At 55.8% G+C, this 19,000-nt stretch overlaps 6 protein-coding genes and 2 non-coding genes across 8 annotated transcripts; 3 read left to right on the forward strand and 5 right to left on the reverse strand.

Annotated features, from left to right (window-relative positions):
* Positions 1-948: 948 nt before the first annotated feature.
* Positions 949-2,336, forward strand: GGS23DRAFT_599291 (putative alcohol dehydrogenase; the record flags this gene model as incomplete). The annotated part of the gene is made up of 3 exons (XM_051518911.1): positions 949-1,321; positions 1,505-2,107; positions 2,284-2,336. 3 exons carry the CDS (start codon positions 949-951, stop codon positions 2,334-2,336), a joined length of 1,029 nt encoding a protein of 342 aa, XP_051369184.1.
* Positions 2,337-3,552: 1,216 nt separating this feature from the next.
* Positions 3,553-4,314, reverse strand: GGS23DRAFT_224741 (uncharacterized protein). The gene has a single exon (XM_051511996.1). The coding sequence runs from the start codon at positions 4,215-4,217 to the stop codon at positions 3,720-3,722; it is 498 nt and encodes a 165-aa protein (XP_051369185.1). The 5' UTR covers positions 4,218-4,314; the 3' UTR covers positions 3,553-3,719.
* On the reverse strand, positions 4,170-5,343 carry GGS23DRAFT_224770 (uncharacterized protein). The gene is made up of 2 exons (XM_051511997.1): positions 4,249-5,343; positions 4,170-4,184 (listed from the first exon to the last, which is right to left on the reverse strand). The coding sequence occupies exon 1, from the start codon at positions 5,056-5,058 to the stop codon at positions 4,411-4,413; it is 648 nt and encodes a 215-aa protein (XP_051369186.1). The 5' UTR covers positions 5,059-5,343; the 3' UTR covers positions 4,170-4,184; positions 4,249-4,410.
* Positions 5,344-6,520: 1,177 nt separating this feature from the next.
* Positions 6,521-6,594, forward strand: GGS23DRAFT_t72. The gene has a single exon. It is a non-coding gene; the product is annotated as a tRNA-Asn (tRNA).
* A 97-nt stretch (positions 6,595-6,691) lies between these two features.
* Positions 6,692-6,765, forward strand: GGS23DRAFT_t73. The gene has a single exon. It is a non-coding gene; the product is annotated as a tRNA-Asn (tRNA).
* A 497-nt stretch (positions 6,766-7,262) lies between these two features.
* On the reverse strand, positions 7,263-8,090 carry GGS23DRAFT_599294 (uncharacterized protein; the record flags this gene model as incomplete). The annotated part of the gene is made up of 1 exon (XM_051518912.1): positions 7,263-8,090. The coding sequence occupies one exon, from the start codon at positions 8,088-8,090 to the stop codon at positions 7,263-7,265; it is 828 nt and encodes a 275-aa protein (XP_051369187.1).
* A 1,098-nt stretch (positions 8,091-9,188) lies between these two features.
* GGS23DRAFT_580247 (uncharacterized protein) lies at positions 9,189-12,672 on the reverse strand. The gene has a single exon (XM_051517117.1). It carries the CDS (start codon positions 12,380-12,382, stop codon positions 9,545-9,547), a length of 2,838 nt encoding a protein of 945 aa, XP_051369188.1. The 5' UTR covers positions 12,383-12,672; the 3' UTR covers positions 9,189-9,544.
* A 636-nt stretch (positions 12,673-13,308) lies between these two features.
* GGS23DRAFT_599296 (oligopeptide transporter) lies at positions 13,309-15,631 on the reverse strand (the record flags this gene model as incomplete). The annotated part of the gene is made up of 2 exons (XM_051518913.1): positions 13,309-15,272; positions 15,355-15,631. 2 exons carry the CDS (start codon positions 15,629-15,631, stop codon positions 13,309-13,311), a joined length of 2,241 nt encoding a protein of 746 aa, XP_051369189.1.
* Positions 15,632-19,000: the final 3,369 nt, after the last annotated feature.

The following is a 19,000-nucleotide window of genomic DNA, read 5'->3' on the forward strand; positions in this document are numbered from 1 at the left end:
CAACAGCCGGTGGATAGGTAAGGGGCCAGAGTAAGGGTTATATAACAAGATAGACGCTGGTATCAGCAAGTAATGACTGAGGCTGGCTGGCTGCAGCGTATCAACTACAAAAACCGTTGGTATGCTGATACGGGACAGCTGATGGCCCTGGTCGCCGGTCACTCCAGATCCACGATGCCCCCCCCTCCCGCTCCTTGCCCCTATCCGTGGGAGCCGAACGGCCGGTTTCTGTGGAATGGCGTAGTTAGCCCACAGCCATTACTTTTGCCGCTCTGTCCTTCTGAGGCCGGGGGGAAAGGCAGGGAGGGTTCGAGTCGCCGCCGACGCATAGGACACCCACTGCGTTTACGCGCCGAAGCGAATCTTAGGGGATCTATAATATCTGGCTTGTGGAGCCTAGGGGAAGCTCCGCACGCGGACTTTGGGGAATAATTCCGTCAAGTGAACGAGGCAGAGACAAGTCTGCGTTCCGTCAGCCCCAACTCCGGATTCTCCTTTGGGAAATGAGCTCCCCAAGCTCCCCCGGGTTTAGTTCCTTGGCGCCTGACGAACCTCCCCCTCGTCCACCCACCTCGCCACTTACACGGACGGAGAGTCAGTCACATCTGCTCTGCAAGGGGGAAAAGAGAAACCGAACCAAGACAGGTCGGAGCACGGCCAGCGGCGTGGGGCGGAGCGAGTGAGGAGGCTTGAACCAAGAGAGAGACAACTAACTCCCTGGCTTGCGGAATGGAAGGAGAATCGGGCCAACCGGCGTGAGAGCAGTCGTTTGACTCAAGGAACATACATATATATATCAGTCTTGCACGAAACAGAGCTGAACTCCCTATCGTCTCCTCTTCTCAAAAAGGCTGTGTCCCCGATCTAGGTACTTCGACAACACACATCCGCACCGACCGCGTGCCAACAAGCAATACTTTCACCTCGTCAGACGCTAAATTGCCCGAAATGTCTCTCCCGAAGACCTACCGCCGCGCCATCTTCGCAGCCAAGGGCGAGCCGTTAACGATCGAAGAGACGCCGCTGACGCTGCCGTCCGCCGGTGAGCTCCTAGTCAAGGTCGAGGCGTGTGGCGTGTGCTTCAGCGATATGTTCGCGCAGATGGGCGTTATGGACGGCGGGTTCCCGCTATGCCCGGGCCACGAGATCATCGGGCGCGTCGCCGCTGTCGGGCCTACCTCGGGGTCGCTGTGGAAGGTGGGAGACCGCGTCGGTGCCGGCTGGCACGGCGGCCACGACAGCGATTGCGCTGCCTGCCAGAAAGGGTGGTTTCAGATGTGTGAGAACCAGGCTGTCAACGGCGAGACGAAGCATGGCGGGTGTAAGTTTCCCGCCCTCCCCTTTCTTCCCTTTGTCCCTGCCGTACTCTCCGATCGTGGACCACGCAGGAAGACGAATTCTTCTCCCCACAAGCGAGAGAATGTTGGTGGGAAAGAGGCGGGAGAGGAGGTAGAAGGGGGGAGGAGAGAGAAAGCAAAAATGCTGACTTCGTCTCCGCCAACAGACGGCGAGTACTGCCTCCTCCGCTCCGAAGCGACGGTCCGCGTGCCGGAGCACGTCGACGCGGCTAAATACGCGCCGATCCTGTGCGCGGGCATGACGGTGTTCAACTCGCTGCGGCACATGAACATCCCGGTGGGCGAGACGGTCGCGGTGCAGGGGCTCGGGGGGCTCGGCCACCTGGCGGTGCAGTACGCGGCGCGGATGGGGTATCGGGTGGTAGCGATCTCGCGGGGCGCGGACAAGGAGAAGTTCGCGCGGGAGCTAGGCGCGCACGCCTTCATCGACGCGAGCGGGCCGGCGGCGGACGTCGGCGACGCGCTCAAGGCGCTCGGCGGCGCGAGCCTCGCCATCGCGACGGCGCCCACGGCCGACTCGATCGCGCCGCTCGTCAAGGGCCTCGGCGTGCTCGGCAAGCTGCTCGTGCTCAGCGTGCCCGGCGACCTCACCATAAACACCGGCGTCATGCTCAAGAACGGCCTGTCTGTGCAGAGCTGGCCGTGCGGCCACGCGCGCGACTCCGAGGAGGCCATCGCTTTCACCGAACTGCAGCATATCGACTGCATGATCCAGAAGTTCCCGCTAGAGCAGGCGCAGGAGGCATTCGGTATGCTACACTCTCTCTCCACCTTTTCCATGCTTGGCCCTGTCTCCGAATATTCTCATCTGGCACCTTTTCTTTTATCACCCCGCCTCCTTATGCGTAGCCCTCCATACCCCATGTTCCCCTAAACCCTTGAAAAGGGGTAGCGAAGAAGACATGCTGACACAGACATCGAACAGAGGCCATGCTCGCAGGCACTGTCCGCTTCCGCGCCGTCATCGTGATAGAGTGAACTCGTCCTGTATATAACAGAGTGTAAAGCGGAACAGGGTGTTGGCTGGCGATATCTACCTACTACAACCGCGGGATGGATGAAGAGAACCTGCAGACTGCGCAGCCTGCGAGGTATAAAAGTGTTTTGTGATACTATATAGTAGTATGCAAGGGAATGGGTTCCCTACATAGATAGTCACCTTTAGGTATTCGGAAAAGAATCCAATAAATAACATAGGTACCAAAAAGGCCCAGTAAGCAGGCTGCAGAGCAAGTATGGCACGGAGAGAAACATAGGTTCCGTCGATATTAGAAAGGCGAGTAACAACTCATGGGGAAAAAGGCAGACGTAAATACGCTCCGCAGCCGCAGATACAGCACCTCATGTCCAGACGAAGGGAGAGAAAGGGAAAAGAGAAGACAGGAGAGGAGAAAATGGACAAAGACAGGAACGGCAGGGAAAAGGCCATACACCTGTGTTGACCGCTTACGACGAGGGACGCCAGTCCATCAAGGTCCCTCGAGGGTCACAATAGCGAAGTAATGGGGCCCGGAAATGCCTGGCCATGTTGACGGTAGCAACGGGCCAGTCGGGGTCACTCCAGGCTGCGTGGCAGACCCCCGGCACAACAACGCGAAGTCAGCTTCGAGCACACACGGTAACCTTGGGCGCTAACCTCGTGACGCCACATAGGGATGTTCTTGCTCATCAGAGCCTCCGGTATTTGCCGGCCATGCTCAGGTATTCTCTTGTTAAGGAGACGTAGGCGGGTAAGTAGAGGAGACGACGGGGATGACGAGGGGGCTAGGGGAAAGGGGGCCACCGTGAACGTCCTAGACCGTGTAGACTCCCTACTCATTTACACAACAAACAAAAGACAGACCACACTGCTCGGGCCCGGTAACCTCCCGGGGGAATAGAGCCCAAGGCGGAAACAAACAAGCAAAAATGAGGCGAACGAACTTCGAGAGGCCCCCGAGCCGAACAGCATAGCATAGCATCCATATGTATGACCGGTAGAAGAGTTTTCTTCTCCGTTTCCTATAGCGATCATGTTGCTAAATGAGTAAGGATACAAGAACCTGCAAGCAAGAACTCTTGTCTCGAACTAAAAGATCTTAGCCAGATCGCGCCGTCTATCGAACGTGTATCCTGCGCCGGACAAAAGCGCGCGTGCCGCAAACCGAGATCGTATTAGAATAGGGGGGTATTAATGTTGCGATCCTCAAAGAGCTCTCCACACATCCGCCGTCTTGTGCAAGCAAATTTCGTCACGCCATATCCTCTGGGGACAGTGACTCGCGCGGTGCGGATAGGCAGACAAGCCTCTCTACCCAAGCATAAGTAGCAACACCGACATCCCTCCCTCATCCAACCGCCGTTCCATCCTTCACCCTAGGCTTAGAGCTCGCCGGAGGTTTTCTTGCCCGCCTCGCACGGCCGCCCGTCGACTTCTCTCTCCTCACCACTCTGCTGCCTTCGCGCTGCGCTCCCCTCGCGGCCCGCGTGGGGGTCTGGGGCCTTGAGCCCGGCCATGCGGCGCTCGGCGAGGATGATGCGCGTCTCGACCTTCCGACGCATCAGCACCAGACCCGAGAGCGGGGGCCCCGGCTTTTGATCGAGTTCGTAGCGGAATTCGGCCCACGCGTCCCGCGCCATCTGGTGGCTGCCGCATAGCTTCTCGTATGCCTTGAGCACCTGGTACCGTAGCCACGTTCGGGCGCCCGGCCGTGTCTCCTCAAACGCGTTGATCTGCCCGTCCTCGAGCTTCACTTTGAGGCTTTGGAGCCAGGCGGGCCGCTTGAGGAATAGCGGCTCCTCACTCGGCAGCGGCAGGGCCCCCGACATCTGCTCGAGGCATTCGTGCTTGTCCTTTGTGAGAATCAGAACCGCCAACATGTCCTAGCTTCCTAGCACCTGTCTAGCATACCTTCTTCTCTTCCTCCGTAGCGGTCTCCCCGGCTTGATCCGCCTCGCCGGAGGATATGGGCGTGTCCTGGATCTGGCAAAAATTCTCGATAATCCGTTCTAGGCGGTCGATTTCCATCCGAAACTCAACAATAAGGGACAAGAAGCGCGGCTTCATCCTCTCCTAAAAGACGCGACAGCGCTCTTGTTCAGCCGCCGACTCAGCTTTCTCGGCGGTCAACAAGGCCATGTAACCCCATGTTTCGTCTCGGAAGGCTTTATTCTTCAAGTGTGTCTCCCACAGATCGATATATCTTCGGATGCGCCAGCCGGCGTTTGTGACTATCATATTGGCATGGCGGAGGCTCGATATCAGGGGGGCATAGTCACCGGGGCGGAGCCGGGGAGACGTCGACAGCGGCAACGCGGTGCTTCCTGTCCATGAGTGCTTCCCCGGTTCCGTCAACTGGTCGAAGGACAATCTAAAGATGATCTCATCATACTCTCGAACCAGGTCGACGAAGTCATGGATCATCAGATTCTCCCGCACTCCTTTCAAGTGCAGCGGCCGTGAGCATAGCCTGTCAGACCTTCTTGACCACTCATCACGCAGTTTCTGCACCTCCTGCAGCTTTCCTTCTTCGCTATCGATCATGCTATCGACGCTATGCAATCTTGCCCGGTAAGGGGTAACGGTTTCAGCTCGTCCATCCTCATTGGTCTCTTCTGGCGGGAACAGGCTCTTCTTGAGAGGTTCGCTTTCCGGTCTGAAGCGGTGACGAGGTCTCGGAGAGGAAGCACGAATGTCAGCTTGACTGGAGGTGGAGCTCATCTTCGGGTGGTGGGGTTCGTCGGCCTGTCATGTACGTATGGGATGGGGTGGATGCGAACGGAGTAGGGTAGGTACTGTCGAGAGGCTTCGACTGGCAAGGGGTGACAGTCGATAGATGACGTCTCGGTGATCGTTCTCTTGGCGGAGGCGAGGCGACCGACACTTGGATGTGACGCGAAACCGTGCTGGAAGAGACGGAAGAGGGGGAAAAAAGGAGGACGAGAATGGGAGAGGGAAGTATGAGCGAGTACCCTCCCAGCCAATCGGTTCTTATGGGTCCTCGGTTCTCTTCGACGGGCAACCTTTTTTTGACGTACGGCGGCATCTAGGCCTGGATGTGTTAGTGGCCGTGCTTCGTGGTAGGCAGTGACTTGGTCGGCTGGAAAGAAAATGGAACGGAAACTTGGTCGAAAGATGTTGTCTGGGGAGAGTGTACGTTGAAGCGTGTAGGTCTATCCGCTCCTAGCAAAGCGTACGTACCTGAGGCACCCGGCCACCCTTAGCACAGCAATGGTTTAAGCTCTCAGGAGGCAGGTACCTAATAAATTATAATTGGAATATCCGGCGAGGTAAACATAAGAATGCCTCCTACCTGGGTATTGATAGCTATATAAAATAGCTATTATGTGCATTCCATGCTGCCGCCTCTGTCTCCTTTCTCTGCTGCCAACCTGCCTTGGGAGGTAGTTCCGGAGCCTTCTTGCCTGGTGGTGACTAGGTACTTAGGTACCTCCTTAGCTACCTTGGGTACCCGAGGCAGTGAATGTCTGCGGATAACCCAGCCAGGTGCCTCGCAGAGCTCATAGACCGGCAGTGCTTGGCCCTATTTGTGGTTCCATGAGAGGATATCGGTCTGCCTCCTCATCACGCCCATTTTCGCTGTCTCTTGCTCTTAGCGTATGCCTTAACAACGTCTGGCGGATCAGCTGAATCGAGTGGCGAGAGGTTACCTAGACATGGCGTCCAGAACAGTTCCGGAAATTCTTCTTGTATCGTCATAGTTACCAGCCTGGAGAGTGCTTAGCATCCTAACGCACTGATGGGGATATTAGTTTAGGCAGCACCTGCTACCACGACTGCATGTAGGTGATAAAATAAGACGACAAAATAGCCTGAAAGTGCATTGTCGAATATCAGCGTAGCAAAAGGAAAAGAGGCTGCAGGTTAGCAGCTCCGTAACTAAGAACTAGGTAGGTAAGTATGGGGCATTAATAGGAATTCAGTGGCCTTTAGCTAGGTCACATGCTTAGTTTAGCCGCAGTGTCTCTTGATAGAGAGAACAACATTTAGGCACATCTATTGTCTTCGAAAGAGGCCAGGCTGGTTATCTACTGGATAAATAGATACTACGAGCGGACTGGGGCATCTAACAAACCCTGTCCTTGTTTGAAAAGGGGGTCTTTGAATTCCTGCGACCACAGTAACATAAGCCAGGATTAGCGCAAGTCATCGTAATGAGCAGTCTTCCGTGGCCTAATTGGCTAAGGCGTCCGACTGTTAATCGGGAGATTCCTGGTTCAATCCCAGGCGGAAGAGGTTAATTTTCTTTTTGTATGAGCATACTTTGTATTTAGTGAAAGCTCTATCCGTAAAGCACAACATTGGTCGCCGAAACAGCAGCTCAAATAAACAATCTTCCGTGGCCTAATTGGTTAAGGCGTCCGACTGTTAATCGGGAGATTCCTGGTTCAATCCCAGGCGGAAGAGAATCTTCCTTTTTTTTCTTGAATGACAAGTCAACTTTAGAATCGCGACCAGGAAGGGTTAAATCGTCAATTATCCGGGGTCTGTCTGGCGTCGCAATGACCTGTCGACTAACGAATCCCCGGCACCTGCACTACGGCACTCCGTAGCAACTCCTATTGGCATCTCGGAAATGGTCTCGACTTTCAGCGTACGTGTAGAGTTACCTACGTCGGAGAGAGAATGCATGCGTTTACCACTACTAACCCCACGGTGTAGGGGAAGCACAACATAGGTAATACACGCAGCAAGTCAGTAAAACAAGTCAGTAGGGGTTTTTTTGGGAGCAAGCTATTAAACACCACCAAGGTGAAAGAAAAGAGAAAAAAAGGTTGCACGGGTAATTTAGACGATCACAGCTATCCTATCAATTTATTGTCTCAATCGCCGGCATCCTTCCCTCTCCTCTCCTCTCATAATGCCACGTGCTACCCTAACCACTCTCCTCCCCCTTTGCTCATTCACCTGCCGCAGCCGGGGTTCGTACACACTGTGACCTCGTGGATGTACCGGATCTTGCCGTCCTCGACGCGGATCAAGTTGGTGCTGGGCGTGCCCTCGGGCTTGTCGGCGTCGATGAAGGGGAAGTCGTTGAAGATGCTGACGGCGCCGAGCTCCTCGTCGACCACGTAGCGGCGGTTGCCCACCGTGAACTGCTCCGGGAACGCCGGCATCGTGCATGTGTTGGCCGCCGGCGCCCGCCCGCCCGTGTACGCCCCGCCCTCGAGCCGCGCGCACGGCGTCCCGTACGGTACCGTCACGCCGCCGTCCCCCCAGCTGTCGAGGTACGCGTCGCCCGCCGCCTGGATCACCTCGCGCGCGTCGCGCCGCTCCGCCGGGATCGCGCCCCACGCCTCCTGCCGCGTCCAGTACAGGTGGCCCGTGGCGTTGAAGGCCCAGTCGCCCGTGCGCGCCACGACCGACTCGATCGCCGCGACGCGCAGCGCCCCCGCCTCCCCACCCTCCGCAAGGAGTATGCGCGTGTGGATGACACGCGGGTCCGGGTCCGACGCCGCCGTCAGCTCCGTGAAGGCCGCGCACGCCGTCGTGTCGTGGATGCTGCGGTCGAAGTCGATGGCCAGCGCCCGCCCCAGCGCCCCGTCCGCCACCGCCGTCACCTTGTCGTTCTCCAGGTAGCTCGCGTCCGCCGCGAACGCCAGCAGCCCCGGGTCGCCCGCCGCCTGCGCCTTGACGTAGGCCGCCGTGACGGCCTCGAGCTGCTCGCGGCTGCAGGCTGCGAGGGCCGGCGAGGCGAGCGCCGCGCAGGCGAGGAGGGACGGGAGGATCATGGTTCGCGTTTTGCTTCTGCTGTCTATTATTCTTGGATAATAGGTATAATCCGTTCGCCAACGCGCTGCCTTCTCTTTTTTTCCTTCCCCCCTCTATTCCGCTCCGTTCTTTTTCTAACCCGAGGAGCGATCTAGTAGGCAAGTAGGTAGAAGTTCGAGCGCTGGCGGTTCGCTCTTGCTGGGCACGCCTAGCCTGGGCTATCAGGCACGACAGCATCGAGGTGATCCCCGAGCATTTTTGTACCTCCCGTGTACGGGGCCCACGGTAGAGAGGACAGGGCGCAGCAGGACCGGCGAGGAAGCGAGGAAAGGAGGGGCTCCCGAATTTTGCCTCAGCCTGTGGCCCATTTTGGCCTATATTCCCGGCTCAAAGGCGCAGTGGGTGGCAGTTGAGTACGCGAAGGCGGAGAAATGTGAGGAATCACACTCCCGCGCAGGCGAGATGCGACTGAGAGGGAGCACTCGCCTCTCGTACTGCTGTTATGTGTCGAAACGGTCACGGCAATTTAGCCGTAAATCATCTCCCCCTTTTCCTCCCGAGTCTCGCCCGCCCCCCAAATCGTCTTGTAATTCGTGAGTATGTGCATACACGAGGGCTACCCATGATATGAATAAGTTGGGTCGGATAAGTGGTGCATATTATCTCCTCGTGTGTGGTTTGCCGTCGATGTTAAGTCCTCACGGTCCGAATCGTGGAGAGGCGGGTCCATGGCCTGATCTCATCCCCCTCGACCTACCGTCGGAGCAGCTGGGCATTAAGGGGTTTACGGTATCACGCCTCTACGACTTCTGCGGACTCTTTACTATGTAGTTAGCCAATATCAGATATCTTTTCTATATTTCCTTTCTTGTGGATACCATCTTTGATTAACCGCGTGCTTCTAGTATTGCGACATATCGTTCCTGTAGCGTAGGATGTCCCTACACAAACGCCGTGGAGGATCGATTGCTCGATTCCCCTCTTGTACACGCTATACACCGCGCTTCTTGATAGACAAGTTAAACTAGCACCTCTGGGCGTAGAAGCGGAGCGGCACCTATGGCTACGAACAAGTAATGCGAGGATACCCCTAATCGAGGCTACCAAGAACAGGTCGCTTTCTTCGTTGGTACAGATATATATTTCACCATCCAGTAGGTTACATGAGTCGTATGCGCGCATAAGCGTACCTCCTCGAGGTCGTCTAATATAGACTACTCCTACCAAAATTCTCCTCGGGATCTTGTAGTTCACTATGAAGACCCCCCATGCCACGCACAGCCGGCGCGGTCCCTCGCCGATATAACATGTGCATATGCATAGGTCATCGTTGCAACTATTCGCCGCTATAAGCTCGTAGGTATCCCTGCTGCAAGGAGCCCAACCCAACACGTAAACCACCAACGCCCAGCGGAATGATATCTATGGTGAGAATGCCATCCTGAAAAGCGACCTTCACTGTGGGAGTACAACGCTAAAATATTTCCCATAGGATGTCGTCCAGCCCAGCATCTCCGTAATCGGTTTCTTGCGATGCCGGAACTCTCTGCTCCCGTTTCCTGCCCTGTTCCCATTCCTTATTCCCCTTGTTCGGCCCCGTCGCCTTATTATTCTCTTTATTCTCCTTATTTTCCAGCAATTGCATCAGCTGCTCGTATGAGCTACGTAGCCGGCCGCGTCGTCCGGCCTCTTTATTGGAGGGGTCGTTGGTCGTATGGTTCGGGGCGGCCTTTGTGACCGAGCCCGGCAGCTGGTTCAACGGCCGGGGCCGGGGGTGGCCTTTGGCCTGACTATGGCTCTGTGGTCGGGGGGCTGAACCACCTCGTCCCGTCGAACGTGGGGTAGACGCACTAGACTTTGCGGTTGGGATATCATCGCAATCTGCTACGCTCTCTAGTAGTAGTCTGTCCAGACCGTCATCCGAAGTATCGAAGCGCTCCGGCACCCCTTGGGCCGATTGCCGAACGCAGACACCCTCCCGCGCCGTCGTCGGATTAGTCTCGGCGGATGTGTCTCTATACTGCACCTTGCGACCGCTCGAGACGAGCGATGGCTCAGGCGGCACCTGCAAGGGCGCTGCGCAGTTTTTCGCCTGTACCTTGCGAGAATCGCGCTTCCGGCGAGGCATGGAATCTAATGTGGTAGATTTGGGTGCTTCAATTGATTCGGCACTCATCCCAGGTCTATTGCATGTAGAATCGTTCTTCCGTATCGTCGCCGAGAGCGAGACCTTGTTCATGGGTGGCAAGGTAAGGGGTTTAGCCGGCCGGACGGGTTCATCCGGCACCCGCGAAGGGGGGTCTGTTCGACCATGCTTACCAACTAATCTCGCCGTAGGATTCAATTGTGACTTATTGATTCTCGGTGGGTTGAGCGAGGATGGTGATGGTGTTAATTTTACCCTCAACACGCTCTTAACAGCCTTGGGCAACGATGGATCGCGGTTCTTAGATGCGTTGAGCGAGGACGACGGTGGCGTTAATTTTGCATTTAGCACGCTCTTAACGGCCTTATGCAACGATGGGTCGCGTTTCTTAGATGCGCCGGTGAGTCGATGGCCGGGTTTCTCTTCCTTCATCAACGACGAGGATGAGGACCGGGTCTCATCTTCAAGGTCTCTAACATCCTGTGACGAGAGGACGAAGTCTTGCGTTGAGAAAAATGGCATGTCAAATGGCACCGAATTTTCCGGGGTCGGATTATTTACAATTGAAGGCAAATCGCGGTTGCTTGGCCGATTTGGTGGATTAGCCCTTTGAACAAGGCCACACTTTCTTTCCGCCTTTTTTAACGCAGTAATTCGACGATTGGAGCCTGATTTAGCTAGAACCGAACTTGGAGAGGTATTCTTACGCAGCGGCGAGCGAGCCGGACGAGGGGTCCGGAACCCCGGCGGCCCGCCGGTCGCCTCGGGGTTACTAGGCTTCGGCTCCCCGAAAAGCTCCCTTGCTTCCTGAGAAGGGGTCGGGAAGAAGTCGTCAAGGTGATTAAACACGAATAGCTGTGTGCTTGTCGGTGGGTTCTCTTCTTCCTGTGTTGTCCGTGTGGGCGCGTGGCAATGATGATGAGGGGCTTGGCCGGTCCTGGGGTTGGGATCAGCGATGCAGGGAGAGACGGGTGCCTGGGTCTGCTTCAGCAGGAAATGTGGCGGTCTCGACTCTCCAACTGTGCCGCGAGTGCGGGATTTGAATTTTGGGACTGGCGGCGGCCCCATAGGAGTTTTGGGAGACTTGAAAGGTGGTGCTGTTGAGACAAGTGGCTGGGTCATCCGGGGAGCCTTTGCTATTGGGTCTTCGATGATATCTTGCGCAGAGGCCGTTGATACAGCGTGGTTGAGGGTCGGTGCCTCGGACCCCTTGCTGCCTCCCGGATCGGTTTGGTTCGTAGCAAAAGTGTTAGGGGGTGGTCGTTGAGAAGACGGTAATGTGCCGCTCCTCGGCTTTTCCTCTTCCGTCGATATTTCGGCCACGACGGACGAGAGGTCAGGGCTTCCACGCAACACTGGTAGCGACGAGCGATTCACGTATTCATCCTTCGATAGAGTAGTCTTGCTGTCCTGAACGGATTCTTTTGATTCGAGCGTAGTTTCCACGGTATCCAACAACTCTCCGAACAATTCCTCGTGAATACATTTCTCCAGCAATGCAAGGTCGCCCCCCTTAGGATCTGGCTTCTTTGGCGTTGGACGTCTTTCGGTGGGCGCAGCTATTATCTTGGGAGAGACAGCCCGGGGGTTAAGATATCCTCGGGTTGCTGGCGGCGTTGACCGACTATCTTCGTCCTCATCCTTATTCTCCTCCCGTGCCGGAAGCTCTACCTTTTTCTTTTTATGGGGGGGTTGGGATTCCTCTTCGTCTTCAGTTGCTGAGGCACCACTGCTGGTGTCGTCCACCGTAGCGGCAGCAGGAAGACTTGTTTCCCGGCTACCCTGCCTCTTCGCATTGCCCCGGACGAACCGGGCAATGGTATCCTGCGACGGGTGGACATCGACAAGAGGCAAGCCCTTCTTCTTCTTCTCTGCGCGTTCTTGCTGCTCTTTTTCCTTCTTCCTATCACGCGCAGCCCTTGCACGCGCCTGGTTCTTCTCCTTCTCAAACTCCTTCCGGATACGATCCTGCTCGAAAAGCTCTATGCGTCGCTTCTCGGCCTTGGACAGCTTTGGGCCCGTGTTCGCTTTTCGATAGGCTTTCTTAACCTGCTTCGTGGTCATAGGCCGGTGAGAGGGCTGGGACTCGAGGGCATCGTCTCGGCAGCCGTCGATGGCAGATGGTGGATTGGGTATGATGGAGAAGGTATTCTGAACGGGAGCCATGATCTAAGCAGAGCGGACAGCACGGCTGTGGGCCTATCCTATCCTATCCATAACCGATGGGGTTGCCGGCGATTAACATGGTACGAAGGAGGAGGATTAAATCGAGTCGAATTGGCCTGTCGTAGAACGAGCATACGCTAACTTATAGAGTGGTGGGGAAGGACAACGGCAAGGCTCCTTAGTTCAGGGCGGCATCGTGGCATATACGTAGTAGTGTTGTACCGTAGCAATTATAACAGCCAAACGTCAACGAGAGAAGAGGAGAGGGGAGAGATGCCGCGCTACGCGTCTTGACCCGCGAGATGGATCGCGTCAGTAGGGTGAGAATACCGGCGAACGTGCCCGATTTTTATACGCACGGTATGATTACACTGGGTACCTACCTCACAGTGGGCGAAAGTAGAAATCTATAGGCGATTACAGTCCCAGGGTGGGCAACTACAGTGTGCTCTGCAGGGTACATGTTGTCATAAACCGGGGTACCGCCGCACCTGTATTGGGCGAATTGGTATATTCGCACCGTCTTACCAGGGCATGCCAGACGGTTTCGGTACCCTCTATAGGTACATTACAAGGTATACCCAGTACCTCGGACACGTACCTAAGCATCAATTCACCCTAACTGACAAATCTCAGGATCCTCTCTCTCTCGTCATCATCGTTCCTGGCCGGCTTTCGTATGGCAGTTATCATAAGCCAAGATCCCTCTCTATATCTAACTGAGAGGGTCTATCACGTCAAATTGTTATAGGCAAGCAGGTATATTCCCTACTAGTATCGTCGACTTGGCGTCCGGCTGCTTGCCTCCTCACCTGCACCGGGATATTCGCCGGGGTATTCGATATTCACGTGCAGCTATCTACCTATATATACATATATACGCCGCCCAAGAGGCCGTCCCTATCTATACACCTATCTAGCGACACTTAACAGAACCCGCCTGGGCAGCCGACGGTGGTGCCAAGTATGTCGCCGGAAACCCCGCCGATCTGGAGGGCCGCCCCTACGACGCCGCCTAGACCTTCGCCTGCGATGAACCCGGCGGCGACGGCGTAGCCATACAGGTCAAAGCTCTGGATTTTCCACTTCCTCCATCCCCACGCCACCAGTGCCCCAAACATAGCCGCAGTGGTGAAGACGGGATTCGGGAGCACGAACGACAGCGCGATGGCCCCCCAGTTCGGGAGGTATTGTCGGTACTTCTCCCGCCCGCCCACCAGGTAGAAGTGCCGGAACACGACCTGGACCACGCAGAATATACCCATAACGATGGAGAAAATGCCCGACGTCAGGGGAATGCTGACGTCCGGATCGGTGACAGCCTGCGCTACGGCTGCCCATGCCGCCACCGATGGAACACCGAAGGCACAGTGTTCGACCTCAGGATCGAGAATGCATGGGTAAGCGGTCGTGAAGAGGACAAACATCCCTGGCGCGAGGAAGACGGAAATGATGGTTCCCAAGCTTTGCGCGTACCACTGCTTAATGGGCGAAGTTCCTAGCAAGAAGCCAGTGCGGAAATCGCTTGTTAGCGACATGGCAACATCAGCGCCCCCCGACGCCACAACACCGGCCGTCAGGTTGATTCGCTGCGCGGTCTTGAGTGAATACCCCTTGCCTTGGGTGGCAGCACCGAAGATTAATTGACTGGCCTTCGACGCGGCGGTCAGCGGAGTCGTATCGGTAACAGCGCCGATCTGGATGGCCAAGAAGGAGAAGAGGAAACCCAGCAGGCAAGCGAGGATCGTCAAACCAGGGTTCATCCCCCATTGCAGGGCAAAGATGACCATGGCCGCTGCGATGGTGACAACGAGGCCGACACTCCACATCCACGTCGGCACCTGCTGCTCCGGCGGTGCCGGATCGTCGATAATGTTCTCGGATGCTTTCACCTCCACGGTAGCTCGCGTGGCGAAATAGTTGGAGTGTTTACCGCGCTTAACCAGGAACGTATTGACCCTAATACAAGTTTTCTGCCAGATTACTTTACCGGCATACCCGATCACCTTGTACTGCACCACTAGCTCGGCCAGCGATGTGCAAACCATAATCATAACGCCGGGCCATAGGAGCCAGTATCGCGGAGATGGCTTCTCATGGCCGAGGTTCCTGAGGGAGGCAAACGAGTACCAGTCTGCCCATCGCGGGTCGTCCTCGATCTGGCGCTTGCCAACACACTCGCCATAGTGCACGAGAGTAGGGCCGATGATTGCCCACGCGATGATCGCGCCACCGAACATGGAGAGCGCCGAGTTCATACCGATGAGGATGCCGCTGCCAATGAAGGCGGGCGTCCACTCAAACCACCAACCCCAACTCTCGATATTCATGGCCCAGCTCGTGTACCCGCTCCATATGTGAATCCATGTGAACACGTGCCAGTCGTACAGGATACCAACGGCGTAATACGACGCGACTCGCTGGACAAGGGACGCAGCAAAGGCTAAACTGAGAGCCTTGAGCTTGCTCAGGGCCTCCCGAGCACCAGCGCCGCCAGCGTGCATCGACTTGATGGTCAAGGCCACAGCGGTGGCAGTCGGAAAGACGAGATTCAATTCTCGTCCAACCTGAATGATGAAGAACTTCCGGAGGGGAGTAACGAAGAACAGGCCGAAGAAAGAGCAGACGATGGTGATGGTGATGAGCGCGCCGAAATCTCCGTTTGGCGTGCCTGTCTGGGCCTTGAGTTGGTACATCGCAGGAATACCAGAGACGAAGATTCCCGCAATGCCTCCGGCGCCGGTGGCCGCGGCCTGGATAATACTGTTCTCTTGGGGCCCGAAGCTACCGCCGATAATAGGAAGCTTGCTCTTCGAGCAGATCTTGATGATTCCGTATCCGAATATGGCGCCGAACATGGATGCCGCAAAAGTGAAACCTGTCTTCAAGCCTATAGAATGGGCTGCTGTTAGGAAGTCGTTGCTACGCCTAACCCATCGGCCGATGAAACGTACGACGGGCCAGAAACTCACCGAGATACAGATTGGAAGCATTGACCAGAGAGCCCAAGATAATGCCAATAAGGACGGATCGAATCGTTAGGGGGTCGCGCTCGTCGACTATGCCGTCTTCCATAATCAAAGGCACATACAAGTCGAGGTCCGCCTCGACCTCCTCGGCGTCGACTTTGGAGGCATCGGCTTTCCCGCCAAATTTCTCACCCACATTCCCGTCGATCTGTTTGTTGAGTGCGGGTGTCTCGACCGTATGGTCGGCCGACTCGGCCGACCGAACTTCAGTCGATGCCATGACGGTGGCTGGTGTCTTTCGATCGGCAAATAATAGCTGCACGAACCAGTGGGTAGGGGCGGTAGCTGGTCGAAACCCGGGGACGCCCAGCATCTTATAAAAGAAGGGAGGAGGGATTGGCTTCCGTGGTTCAGTGCCGCCAGTCACTTTACCATCGAAGATTGCAGATATACCTACATCATACCATGGCCAACGCGCTACCTCCCTACCCATCCCACTCACCCCCAACCAACGCCATATTCCACAGTGCTACTCAGAGATAAGGTGTGGGATGGTCATCAGGGCGGATGCGTCGTGGATCCTCCGCCAGGGTATCCCATCGATACAATGAATCTCGAACGACTGAGGAACGGGGGGAGGTAACATTCGCAAACCATATCAGGAAAACGAGGGCAGCAGCGAGTCCGTGCCGGCACGTCGCACTTACGGCGCGTACTGATTCCGTCAAGGCATGGGTGCAACTTGTTGTCTCGCTTACGCTGCAATGGAATGGAGGCGGTTCCCTACTCCTCGAGGTTTCTCAATCCGGTTTGCTATTGCGCGAGGCAGGGATCGACGGCTCCCTCTACCGCATGACTGCTTGCAGATGGCCAGCCAGAGGGGCTTCAGCTCGGTGCTGGTGGCAGTTGCGCTACCTACAGCCGACTTAGACACAGAATCGCGACCCCTACTGAGTACTAGGCGAAAAGCCGACCAACTCCCGCGGCGAGCGTATCAATTCGGCAGCCCGTGCGTGGTTCTTGTCCCGGCGAATTTGGCTGATTAGCTTCCCGCGAATGGGAAGATGCGGCTGGGCAACTGATAGGACGCCAAGTCGAAGTGGGAGAGATAAGTGACAGCAAGGGAGGCATCCTACTTCTGTCTTGCCCGCCGCCTACATGCATAACCTCCACAATAAACCATACCTCCATACATGCACGGGTGTGAGCTGGCTTCGACAACACACGACACCAGGGGTTGGCACGCTCGAAGGAGATGGTTCTAGCCAGAAAGTAATATCGTACGTGTATATATATATACATACTCGGACGGTCCGATAGCGCCGATCACAGACGAGAAATCCTGACTACCAAACAAGACTTGAGTGGGTCTGTATGAAGAGGGTAGGCCGCTGATAACCACAGCTTCGACAACAATCTAGGTATGCAAAGACCAGCTTCCATCCCCCCTCCTCCCCCCACAGATACATGCCGCCGGTTCAGCTGCCGCTCACGATGCTTCGAGAAGGTGAACGAACATGGCCAGCTACGTATCCGACCAGGGGCGACCAGTCCCAGACGAGAAGGTATTTAGGAAGACAATAACGGGCGGTTAGACCGTTGTCTATCAATGACGCCTCCGCCGCCGCCAACCAACACGACGATGATGTTTCACAGCATCGGGCACCCTGGCCAATCCGCGTACGGCCAATCCAGGTGATAAGCTAGACGAATCGTATTTCCTATCTGACGGCGTCGAGGCGTCTGCGCGCGTACATACCACAACAACACCATGTCGGGGGGGCGAAGCACGTACGCAGACCGGAGGATGTTCTCGGCCCGCGAGATTTCACGGCAGATTGAGGTCGCTCGCTCGCTCAATCCCACTGATTCCAAGCATAGAACCAGGGCAAGTCAATCACACAAAGGATGAATCAGGTTTCGAAATCTGCGGCAATCTATCCAGAGAGCGCTCGCGGGTAAGCAATCCAGTATACAAAAGTATACGTCGTGAGTGCTCGCCCCCAACGACCGGTACCCTCATTTGGCAGAAGCTTGTCCAGGTGAGAAATCAACTCTCGAACGGCATACGCATAACCAAGATACACACTCTCTCCCGCTCCCGCTCCCTCCTCCCGAGCAGCAATCAGAAAAGAATAAAATAATACAGGTCGATCTTCTCCTACCCTTCTAGACCCTGTACCGGCTAGCGCGTTCAAGTGCGTCGCCCGGGACGAGAGTTTGGGACGGGAACATCAGTGCCCAGATTATGTCGTCTACCGACGGCTAGGATTGTTATAGCATCCCTCTTTTTTTTTCTCTGTTAAACCCTACTAAGAAAGAGCGCATTCACTCCGTCCGTTCTTCCCTAGACTCGATACCACCTACACATCTTCCTCTCCTGCTCCGACGGCCCCTCCTGTGCTGCATCGAACCCCATCCTTCCCAAAAGACGTGGGCGCGGCGGTAGTTTTCACTGCGCTCTCCCAGCCGATAACACGCCGGCACCTGGACACGAGCTGAGCAAACCTCCCAGCTGGGTTCTAGCCCACGTAATCGGCACCCGGGCTAGGATTAAGTAGGTAGGTGGGTTGGCAGATTGGCAGAGTGGGCGGCCTTTATCGAACAGGGGCTGGGTCTGCCCCCGTGAATCGTCCACTCACGCTCGACATAATATCCGTCCGACTGGAGTCTCTCTACCCTTTCATATATTGCTACGTAGTAGGTAGGTGTTACAAGATATTCACACCCGCGTATGCCCCCCACCGCTGCGGTTTGTCGCGGGTGCGGCAGATGAGCCCACCAGGGGAGTATAGGAGAGGAATACCTAGTATTTACCTACATGGGCTCGCAAGAGGTGTATATAGACATGAATTGGCAGTGCCGTATGCGAGTAATGGAGCCGCTAGCTCTGGCTATAACAGTACTGCGTCCCTGGCTTCACACACACACACACACACACACACACACACACACACATACATGGACGTGCCTATATTAGAATATATACCAGCCGCTATATAGGATCAGCACGTGGTACCGAAGCCGCGGCTCCCTATCCGGCCACCGTCCCACGCAAACTCCAGCGGGCGCGACTCATCCGCGCGGCGAGGGTCCAACCTTGGCTCCCTAGTATTCGGATGGGGCCTAGGAGCTGCGGACTACACCCCGCGAGCCGGCGCGTCAGCTGCCCTCCCTTCCTCTCCCTGTGGCAGCTCTCACTTTCGGTTCCGCTGACTCGTTGCGTCCCGCTAATATGAATATCCTCGCACACACGCGCACATAACTTCAGTAGTAGATATGTGTGCTTGCTAATTAGTAGCGGGACGGAACAGAGTTAGTTCCCAGTAAAGTCAAGTCAACCGTCGGTTCAATCACCTTATAGACCCACCCAGAATGAGCATATGAATTATATTGGGTTGTTATCCGTCGTACATGATTAGAAATTAACACGCCCACTCAACATGGGGCAAGCTAAAGAGCGGGTTCCTAACCTCTTGTTCCCGTCACAGATGCCTCCCACATGATTCCAGGGTATCTCTGGGTGTATACCATTTTTGCAATTCCCCGACGCTGCCTTGGCTTATGCTTACTTCTCCCTTTTCCGCCTCTGTATCCTTTTGTATACCAATCGTCGATATTTCCAACCGGCGTCGCGGCATCTGCCGAC

Source organism: Durotheca rogersii (assembly GCF_024521655.1).
Source record: "Durotheca rogersii strain YMJ 92031201 chromosome Unknown GGS23scaffold_23, whole genome shotgun sequence".
Taxonomy (NCBI): Eukaryota; Fungi; Ascomycota; class Sordariomycetes; order Xylariales; family Xylariaceae; genus Durotheca; species Durotheca rogersii.

Excerpts from the sequence above, each read along its gene's own strand:
- GGS23DRAFT_224741 (XM_051511996.1), bottom strand. The coding sequence starts at position 4,217 with ATGTTGGCGGTTCTGATTCTCACAAAGGACAAGCACGAATGCCTCGAG.
- GGS23DRAFT_224770 (XM_051511997.1), bottom strand. The coding sequence starts at position 5,058 with ATGAGCTCCACCTCCAGTCAAGCTGACATTCGTGCTTCCTCTCCGAGA.
- GGS23DRAFT_580247 (XM_051517117.1), bottom strand. The coding sequence starts at position 12,382 with ATGGCTCCCGTTCAGAATACCTTCTCCATCATACCCAATCCACCATCT.